Genomic DNA, 11,120 nt, shown 5'->3' with positions numbered 1-11,120 from the left:
GATTGCCCCCATACTGTTTACAAGACACGACTCCTTATACACCTTCTGTTTAATATACGAAGAAAAAGAAACATAAAAAATGGAGACAAAGACTGCAAGGTCTGAATGATTAAGAAGGCTATGTTATGAATACTGGAATCTTCGATGCTAAATACATATACATATTTTAACGATGTATAAAATATATACAAATCCTGTAAATAGCCTGTTTATTTTTTTATAGAAAGCCACAACAGAAGATGATTAGTATGTAACTATGTAAGAACATTTACATCCGATAATCAACAAGTTCTTCAAATTTGTATTTTAAAAATAGTTTGAGTGTTAATTGTAGGAGGGCCTTGATGGCAGCATTCTGTGAACAGTTCACGTTTAAAACAAGCTCAAGACACGGCTAGCGGGCAGTGCTCTTTTTAGACGTAAGCGTTTTTATCAAACTGTTTTGAAGGGTTCGTGGTTTTAAAATCTTCTCCACCGTGATACTTTGTCCGAGAAGACATGATAGATGTGGCCCCATTGTAGGTGTATCCCATTCTGCAAGGCAAAACACAGTTTGGTAGATTGTCTTTTACACGTAGGTCAAACAAAAATGGGAAGAAACCATTTTGCCCCTACTTCCATCAGCTAAGTTTGTCTCCCTGATGACTTTTAGCTTTCTTCCCTTCTCTCTCTCCCCAAGAAATATTTCAATGTCATTTCTGAACAGCTGGTGTGACCAAGAGAATCTGCAGAAGAAACTCACGGCTTCTTAATTTGTTCAGTGACTCTCCTTCAAAACTTATTTAAGGACTTCCCTGGTGGCGCTAGTGGTTAAGAATCCGCCTGCCAATGCAGGGGACGCGGGTTGAAGCCCTGGTCTGGGAAGATCCCACATGCCGCGGAGCAACTGAGCCCGTGCGCCACAGCTACTGAGCCTGCGCTCTAGAGCCCGCGAGCCACAACTACTGAGCCCATGTGCCACAACTACTGAAGCCCACGTGCCTACAGCCCATGCTCCACAACAAGAGAAGCCGCCGCAAAGAGAAGCCCGCGCACCGCAACGAAGAGTAGCCCCCGCTCGCCGCAACTAGAGAAAGCCCACGCGCAGCAACGAAAACCCAACGCAGCCAAATAATAAATAAATTTATAAAAAAAGAAAAATACTTATTTAAAACTCATCTTCCTGGAAACTAGGAGACTGTGGTGACCTTAATCAGCAATTTCTGCCTATGTGAAAATTCTGATGAGGCCAAAGTGAAGAATATACCCCCAGAGTTAGACCCAGATTTCTACTTACATCAATAGCTTTGGAATGTAAGAATGTCAAGCTCTGGGTTTTTTTTAATGAACTATAATTATATTTATTCTATTCAATATAATATTTACTATATTAAATGTCATATTTAGTATATATTCCTAACCTTTCCCAATTCTGGGGGGTTTTGTTTTTGTTGTTGTTGTCGTTGTTTTGCGGTACGCGGGCCTCTCACTGTTGTGGCCTTTCCCGTTGCGGAGCACAGGCTCTGGACACGCAGGCTCAGCAGCCATGGCTCATGGGCCCAGCCGCTCCGCGGCACGTGGGATCTTCCCAGACCGGGGCACGAACCCGTGTCCCCTGCATCGGCAGGCGGACTCTCAACCACTGCGCCACCAGGGAAGCCCCAATTCTGGGTTCTTGAAGTTTCTAAGAATCATATGAACTATCTATAATTTGTCCCACGTGTAACAATTTAGAATAGTACTGTACTTTTTAACAGGTCATTTTTGTCTCTTTTTCATACCTGGGTGCTTTGTTGTTGTCAGATATTGAAAAGCAAAATATGACACCACCAATTATGCAGAGTGAGGCTCCTGCCCATCCAATAAACAGAGCAGCTCCTAATTCATACCTGTGAAGAAGTATCACACAAGTATAAAAGCTTACTTATTTGGGGAGTAAACAGCGTTTAACACTACTAGCCAACACTTATTAAATGCTCATAATACATTTTTGCTATTGGAGCTTGTACAGGAAGTAATGACATCTGTATAATGCTTTAAACTTTTCGCAAAGCGTTTTTATAGCCATCACTTGACTATATCTTCCCAACATCCCGAAAGGAAGATGAAAGCATCGCTGTGGGCAAAGCAGGAGCAGTCAACTCAAGCTGGGGCCTCCTGGCCAATCAGCATCTTTCCTCGGGGCTCTGCCTGAAGCTCACAGAGGTTTCCATCTCTTTATTCTGTCACGCGGGCTAAACCATTAAGGCAGACTCCAGTTAGAAAAGGGAAAGTTGCCTGCCTTTGCTTTCATTTTAGTACAACTCAGTGTTTATCAAGCACCCGCTGTGTGCAGTCATGTGCAAGGTACTGAAGGGTGGCCGAACATGCCACCCCAAATGTGCCACTTTGGCAACAAGGATTATTTTGAGCTGAAAGCAACTGAGAAGAAACAGATACGGGGAAAGCTCTCTGCCTTCCCCCCATTTGCCTAAAAGCAGGACATAAATTTGTAAAGCTCTTCCCTATCCCCTCTCTGCCAGGAAGGACAGAAGTTAATTCCCAGAGACACTGTACATGTTGCTCAGCCCACAAATGGCACCAGAGCGATCTATGTGACAAACTTCACTCGCTCTCATCTTCCATTAGTTCCCTCATCACGTGCCTTCCCATCATTCGTGCCTCTAGAAGCTCAAAGTCCTTTTCCTCTGTCTTGTCGCTTCTCTACAAATGTATTGTTCTTTTGTTAAGATGCTACATAAGCTCAAGTTCTAGCCACCCCTTTGAGTTACGCATCGCTGGGTACTCCCATGTGTATGTGTGACGCACATGTTAATGAACTCTGGTTTTCTCTTATTAATCTACCTTTTTTTCAGTCTAATTTACAGCGTCCCAGCAGAGAATCTAGGAGAGTAGAGGAAAAAATAGTTTTTCTTCTTCTACAGTGTCAGTGAAAGGTCAGTGCTAGGTACAGCCTCATCTTGCCTATCACTACAATCTAGTGAGAGATGAATAAAAAATAACTATAAGTTAGTGACAGATGGCTGTGAAGCATCTCCTAGACGGCAGGCCATGTACTCTGCTCATGACTAGAACAGATGGGAAGATAAGCAAGACAGCCCCTGACTTGGAAAGGTCACCACACAAATGTACAAATATCGCTACTGAGAACAACAAAGGAAATCACAGCTGAGTGCTGGAGGAAATCCTTTTAGGGGAGGAGTATATATACATTTTATATATATATATATATATATATATATATATATATGTTTCAGAGAAACAAATAAGGAATGAGGAAAGTATACCAAATCTCGGGCTTTTTTACTTTTTTTCTTTTTTTTAAATAAAGAAGTGATTCTCAAACTCTTTGAGCCCACAGACCGCCATCACAAGGCAAAAACTGATGGACGACATTCCCTACCTAATGGTGCTTTTCAGTGTCAAATGAAGTCAGAGTGGGAAGGGTCTGTTTGGATCATACAGAATCCACAGAGGGGCTGAGAACGGAAAGGAAGAGGTGAGAGTAAGAGGGAAAAGTCAGGGCCAAGGTCAGCTTGTCCCCCTGAACCAAGTGCAGGGCCAGGGCCAGGCTTAGGTGGCCAGCAGCTGGCGTGAGTGACCTGTGCCCGTCCTGAGCTTTGCCTCATCCTTTTCTACATGCTGTGGTGCTACGTCTGAACTCCCATCTGGGCAGGCGCAGGCAGCAGTGGTGGTGTGACAGTGTGGCCCTGGCCCCCAGCCAGCAGGAGCAGGAAGCAACATTTACACAAGATGAGGGCCGTGTGGTCCACGTGCCCATTTCCAGATCCGGCTTCTGAGGTACTTCACAGCCTCCATTTGCAACTGGGAATGGGTGACGTACACAGTACACGCTGCCTTGTGGTCCCTTCTTTTCTCACTCTTGTGGTGCCTTCCCTGGGAAATCAAATTGAGAGCTAAAGGAAGGAACAGCTGTAAGCACCTCACCCTGCCCTGGAGAACTGATTAAGCTCTGGCAACCGAGAAACTTCTTGAACTGTTCCAATCAGACACAGTAGCAGAAACAGAAGGTTGACGTAAGTGGGGAAAAACCCCTTCGGTCTGCACAAAAACCAGCTCAAAAGAGGACTGAAGAGTGAAGGGCACAGGTGAAAGCAAAAGAGCTGGCCAGATCAAGTGTTAAACTGGTAGTTTTATAAAAGATACCTTCATTAAATATCATGTTACACATCTAAAAAGGATATCCTGGATGTCCACAACCAGCCCTTCTTGTGTGATGTTTGGATGAGATTACACAAATAAAACGAGCAGAGGGGCTGCCAAGGTGTAGGTGCCTGTCACCGGACCTCTTTAAACATCTGCAATTCCCTCAGCAAGCTGGCATCAAGTCCGTCTGCTGTCATCCTTTTACTGCAGAGACAACTAAAGGATGAGCGTAGTGAAAATTTCTACTTGGAGGACATGAATATAGGATTACAATTTAATGATACTTTCTATTTTTCTTTATTTTTCCCCCTAGAGCTTAGGCTGTTTTCTCTCCTGAAACTATGCATTAGTATTTAACTCTCAGTATAAATACTCCTGGAAGAAACAGTCTGAGACTTTTTCCAAAATATTTAGCTTTCTAAAATAGGATGCCAGTGCCAGGCATCATGGTTAAAAGTCAGTCTCTAATTATTAATAATAGTCCATTACGGGTTAGGGTGGTAGAAATCAAACCACAGCTCGGCACTATCAATTCATTTAAAAAGAGCAGGGACTTCCCTGGTGGTCCAGTGGTTGAGAATCCAGGCTCCCAATGCAGGGGGCCCGGGTTTGATCCCTGGTTAGGGAACTAGATCCCGCATGCCACAGCCAAGGTCCTGCACACGGCAACAAAGATCCAGCAGGCCACAACTACGACCCGGAGCAGCCAAATAATAAATAAATATTAAAAAAATAAAAATAAAATAAAAAGAGCAGAGGCTTCCCTGGTGGCGCAGCGGTTGGAAGTCCGCCTGCCGATGCAGGGGACGCGGGTTCGAGCCCCGGTCCAGGAGGATCCCACATGCCACGGAGCGGCTGGGCCCGTGAGCCATGGCCGCTGAGCCTGCGCGTCCGGAGCCTGTGCTCCGCCCGCAGCGGGAGAGGCCGCAGCAGTGAGAGGCCCGCGCACCGCAAAAAAAATAAATAAAATTAAAAAATAAAAAAAATAAAAAGAACATACAAATGTGTAGAAATCAGAGAATAAATTACCCAAGCAGTTCAAATGTTGGAAACTCTGTCTTTATATTCATTTAAGCATCTTGAAACTTTCTGAGGGGACTTAAGAATCATGAGTTTGGCTTGTATCAAAAACTGGTTCACTTATTCCTGTTTTTAAATATATTTTTAGATTTTCTTGAGGTCACTAAACATAGACTCTATTCCAAGGAGAATATCATTTCCTTTTGAACTTCTTATGAGTTCTGTCAGAGACAAACATCTAATAAACAGAACCATTTCAGAGCTGAAGTCTTTAAGAGATTCCACGTCTATACCAATAATTTTTAACAATTTGGATGTGAGGGCTTTTGTGACTTGGTTCTTTCTCTTACAGAGACTTTTTCTTCTTCATTCTGTTGAAAGACACGTATAGCAGACTTATTCAACAGTGACTTGAATTCACACCCATCAGTGTACGTGATCTGGCAAAAATGGCCTTGTATTATTGAAAGACAGGATTGTAGGTAACATCCACTCGTTTGTTCTGGGCAACGTCTCCTTTAACATTTATCAGGAAACTCTCGTCTCTGCCTGGAAATCTTTCTTCACTTTTGGTAACAGGAAGAAGCAGACTTCAACACGTCAGATGATTAGCCAAATTTCAGATGATCTGTTGCAGGTCTGTCTTTTGTTAACAATATCCTCCTGGCCCTAGACCAGCTTTCCCACTAGGAGAGCGGCCTCTTTATTGAGCTGTTAAAATCACCAAAGTTTCTTCATTATTCTGAAAGGCTATCAATTTGCTTAGCACCAGACAGATCCAGGACCGTCAGGCTAGGGACATAACTTCGTTTTACAGATCAGAACACTGCTTTTGGAATATCTCTCAGACATTCTGCTCAATGGATAGGACTCATCAAAGCTGCCTTATTACCTTAATTCATGTATATAATTGAATGTGAATCTAGTAAACAATAGGGAAAACTTTCTCTTCTATACAGAGAAAGTAAAACACAGATTGATCACTTATTATTTTCCCAAAAAAGAACCATAAAGTTCTAAGGCATTAAAATGTACCCTGAATTACTAGATGAAGTTAATTCTTATTCACCTGGCTGTACCTGGGGCTCCCAGCTACTGGTCACATCTTCATTTCCTGTTGAGAGAGCCTGAGCTAGAACCACACCTGGCCTACATTCTGATGCATTTCATACTTCGCCTCCTATTTCAGCCTTGTAACCTGCACAGTAGTCCTGAGTGAACGGATTGAGGGACACCTCTTATTTTCAGCTACTCCCTCTGTCTTTCTTGCACCCAATCCCCTGTTGTGACTTGATTTGCCATCCACGGGGAGCTGGTGTAGCCTACCCTGGTCACCAGCACAGAAATGACAGGCCAGGCATTGTGCAAACCATGTGTTTCAGGACGGATGAGAGAACACAGCTATGGTCTCAAGGATCTTACAGTCTAGTGGGGATGGTCAGACATTAAGCAAATAATTATAGTAAGCTGTGATGAAACTTAACAAGAGAAGCAGAAGAGCATGTTTTTGTAAAGTGAACATCACCTGTTCTCCCAAATCTGTATAGATGTGATTCAAGTAACAGTCCACCACAACAATAGCTACTATTTCTATCAGCTCACTGTACTAGGATTTTGTTTTGTGTGCTAAGTTGTTTTGGCATGCATTATCATATTTGATCTTCATTACAATCCTGAGAGAGAGGTCTTCCTACGGTCATTCTACAAATGAAAAAACTGGAAGCTGAGGGAGATCAAATTACTTTCCTCCCCATACCTCAGCTAAGCGAATAGTAGAACCAGGATTTAAAACCCATAACTATGATCCCAGGCCCTGAGCTCTTAACCAACACTCTTTCTCCCTTTTGTGTACACCTTAGCTAAGTAAAAGACGGGATCAATGTGAAAAAACACCATCAGTACAATGTGTTTTCAGTTGTCATTTCAGAAAGATGTGTTTTCGCTCTCTCCGGCTCACTGCGTTCTCAGTGGCTCTAGGGTATGGAATTTTTTCAGAATTCCCTCAGGCTGTCTTTTCACCCAGCACAAAAAGAGGCGAGCGTAATAATTAAAATCAGGGCTTGTTGGACTTGAAAAAAGAAAATGCAGCTCCTCCAAACACAAAACAAAAACTGTTTCACAGATGAAAAACTCCTCATCCTTTTAAGATCCCCAGAGAAAAGTCAGCTTGCTGAAGGTCACAGAGTTAGGTGCCAAGTCTTTTGACATCAAGGATAGTCTTTTTTCAAACACACTGTCTTACTCCTCATTTTAATCAAGGGTGGTAGCAGCCAGAACATTCCAGTTACCTTAAAACAACTAAATATGTTAAAAAAAAAAAAAGTTTAAAGTTTAGGAAGCACACCCATATATTATCAATGTTAACATTTTAAAATTGAATTCCATTGGGATACCAATCTTTTAAAGATTACCAGCAAAAAGAAACTTTCCTCAACTCATAGGCTTATATAATCCAAGGTCTATATAACCGCATGGATGGGTTTTACGTAAACAAGCGTTCTACAGGCATTATCTACAAACATACATTTCCCCCAAATACTCCACATTCTTTTGGGGTCCCAGGCACCGGAAGCAGGCTGTTCAGTGCCCACCGACCCGTGTATCTCCCCAGGCTGCTGCAGTCTCTCCTCTCCTTATGCAATTCACATCAGTTAACAGTTCGCTCAACGGTCTGGAAGATGCCACAAGATTTCCTACCCAAAGCTTCCTACAGGACTATGAACTAACGGCAGGTGCCTCGCAAATGGTGGCTAGAGTAGAATGGGATCATTTAAATAATAAGCACCTACTTGTATATGGAACCTTCACAGAGAATTCTCAAATTTAGGAAATGCAAAATAAAGACTGATTTGTGTGTGTGTGTCAATTCTAAATTGCTTTTCAATGTTCGTAACAGGCACGCATTCTTTTCTCTGGTTTATAGGTTACAACAGACATGCGTGCATTACCTTTCCGAGTGTTATGAGTTATCATTAGGGTAGTTCAGAATTCTATAGACTGTATGTTAAGAACAGGTAATCACCTACCATATGCCACTGTCGGGGGTGCTGTCTATATGTTACTTTCTTTAATCCCCCTAACATTCAGAAGCAGCAGGTGCTATCCCCATTACCTAGAGGAAGCAACTGCATCTTCCCTAAGATCACAGAGGAGCCAGGGCCAGGGCCAGGAGCTGAGCAGAGAGTGAACTCGAAACCCCGCCTCTTAACCCCTCTGCCTCCTTCCCTCTCTAACCGTGTGTAAAGTGCACAGTGAGTGTCCTTACAGGAGTTCTGATTCTTGCCGATTACTCATGGAAATTTTATAAACCATCCACAGTATAACTTAATATAATATTAGTCAAAGTAAATTATAATTTAAAAGGACCACCTCCTGTTCCCAAAATTACACAGTTCAGTTCAAAAACAAATCTGTTACTGAGCAACGTCCATGCCATTGATCTCCATTCGTGTGGATAACTGGGGGTTTACTGGGCCTTGATTTTAAGTGGGAAACGATGTGCTGAGTCACAACACTCAAAGTAGGCACAGTAACATGTTCTCACGCAAACTTTGAAGTCTGAATAAACTGACACTGCAGAGGGGGGCTGTGCTCCAAGATGGGAAATTCCTAAAACAACCAGGGCTGTCCTGTGACACCTGGGGCCATGACCAGCAAGAGTCTGTGGGTGTGAAGGTGGGTTTGCACAACGGTTTGTGTTGAAGGAAGTAAATACAGATGGATTTGCAGCAAAAAAGCGTGGGTCAATTAAAAGCATACCCTAGGGCTTCCCTGGTGGCGCAGTGGTTGAGAGTCTGCCTGCCGATGCAGGGGACACGGGTTCGTGCCCCGGTCCGGGAAGATCCCACATGCCACGGAGTGGCTGGGCCCGTGGGCCATGGCCGCTGAGCCTGTGCGTCCGGAGCCTGTGCTCCACAACGGGAGAGGCCACAACAGTGAGAGGCCCGCATACAGCAAAAAAAAAAAAAAAGCCTACCCTACATGATCTTCTGAATCCTCAGCAGACTGCCTGAAAACAGTTTAGAATCGAACCTGGAGTTGGGAAATGAACATAGGATGAGTTCTCATGAGAAGGGTCTCGGGAGTGTCTATCCATTTGACAGTTTCAAATTGCTGTGTATCTCTAACTCAAAGCTGTGACGGAGATGATCAGAAATAAAGAGAAGGAATTACACAAGCCTTGTTTTTTTAAATGGGTTCATGCTAGGTCCCTTACCTGCCTTCCACTTGAGAGTCAAGTGTCTTACAACAATTTTCCTTTCCACTAGGCCTCCAACATTTCAATATACATTTCTCTGTGGCCACCCTTAATACAGCATATAAGATAATGACCTGCTACCTTAATATCCTCTGCTTAAGGGTAAGTACCATTAAAATTAATTTACTAGCATTTACTGAGTGCTTACTATATGCTAGGCACATTCTAAATAGCTGAAATGTACCATCTCCTTTCATCCTCACAATAACCTCATAGTTATTGAGGACACAGGACACAAAAAGGAAAGTAATTTCTTCAAGGTTACACTACTAATAAATGGCGGAGCTGGGGTTCCCTCCCAGGCAGTCCTGATCCAAAGTCCTCATTTTTTTTTTTTTTTTTTTTTTGCGGTACGCGGGCCTCTCACTGTTGCGGCCTCTCCCGCTGCAGAGCACAGGCTCCGGACGCGCAGGCTCAGCGGCCATGGCTCATGGGCCCAGCCGCTCCACGGCACGTGGGATCCTCCCGGACCGGGGCACGAACCCGTGTCCCCTGCATCGGCAGGTGGACTCTCAACCACTGCGCCACCAGGAAAGCCCCAAGGTCCTCATTTTTAACCAGTGTGTAGGCTGCCTTCCTTCCCCATTCCTTTAACCAAATCTCCCCAAGCATACAGTCTTTCCACTCTAGAAGAGGTGCAGACAGACAGTTGTACACCACTGCTGACTGACCATCCCTGCTGGAAATGTCACGGAGCAGGGACTAGCTACAAGAGATGCCCAAATCAGCAAGACGTGGTCTTCACTTCGAGCTGCTCCTGACCTGGTTTGGAAGATGGACCGATAAGCAAGTGTCACTGCCCAGTAGGATTATAACCGGAGGACAAAAGGCAAAGGGAGCACGGAGGTGGGCACGTTACGCAGAATGCAAGTCCTGCAGGATATGCAGTGGTTAGCTGGGATGTGAACAAAGGGAAGGAACGGGGTGGTGGTGCTAAAAGCTGAGTCACCAGAAAGGCTGGCAAACTGGAAGGAGTCGTGACTTCATATACTGGTCAGTGAAAACAAAACACAGTTGCCAAACACTTGATTTCCAAGTATATTTTTAAGTCCTGCCAGCGTTAACAAAAGCATCAGAGCAATTCTGATGATCTGAAGTGGCCAGTGCTACCACAGAACAAAGTGAAATCACAGAGTAACACCTTCTTAATATTTAACAGTCAAATTCTGTTTTGCTCCTAACACTTGGCACTTCTATGGAATCCCTTATCTGAGAATCTATGAGCCTTTTACCCACAATAATTCATTCTCCAAATAACCTCATGATTGCAATAAGCTTAAGTACACAGACATCTATAATTCATTAAATTATAATAAGGACAGAAGAGAGAAGTTAAATATCTAGGCAAGGTCACCTAGTGAGATCGATATTCCTTTCAGTTTCACCCAGGAAAATGTGTGTAACCTAGAAACGTCCTTCTTGAATTGTCTCTTGTGCATTGAACTTGACAGATAACAAGAATGAGGGAATCTATCGGGAAGTAGACAGCTGTTTACTTCTCTAACTACTAAGTAACCACAATGATGAAAAGATTTTACCAAAGTAAAACTTAGATTCTAAAGTAGAAACTAACTGAATGCAGAGTGCTAGAGACAAATAACTCCATGGTTTTAAAAGCTCTCAAAATACAAAGGCTGGAGTATGCTAAGACCCAAATATGAATATCTGAGCCAAAACGTTCATGATCAATCTCATT

At 43.4% G+C, this 11,120-nt stretch overlaps 1 protein-coding gene across 3 annotated transcripts in view; it reads right to left on the bottom strand.

Moving 5' to 3' along the window:
• Positions 1–280: 280 nt before the first annotated feature.
• The window catches only part of CLDN10 (claudin 10), a 100,249-nt gene continuing 89,409 nt past the window's right edge, over positions 281–11,120 (bottom strand). For all 3 annotated transcript variants that reach the window (XM_059996252.1, XM_059996253.1, XM_069540031.1), the window contains exons 4-5: positions 1,761–1,868; positions 281–534 (exon numbers count right to left, since the gene is read on the bottom strand). In XM_059996252.1, coding sequence (XP_059852235.1) covers positions 414–534; positions 1,761–1,868 — 229 coding nt within the window. In that variant the 3' untranslated portion in view covers positions 281–413. The remainder of the gene's footprint in view (positions 535–1,760; positions 1,869–11,120) is intronic.

The sequence above is a fragment of the Delphinus delphis genome, chromosome 18 (genome assembly GCF_949987515.2).
Source record: "Delphinus delphis chromosome 18, mDelDel1.2, whole genome shotgun sequence".
NCBI lineage: Eukaryota > Metazoa > Chordata > Mammalia > Artiodactyla > Delphinidae > Delphinus > Delphinus delphis.
The sequence above is the reverse complement of the archived record's forward strand: the minus strand, read 5'-3'. Positions and strand labels throughout refer to the sequence as shown.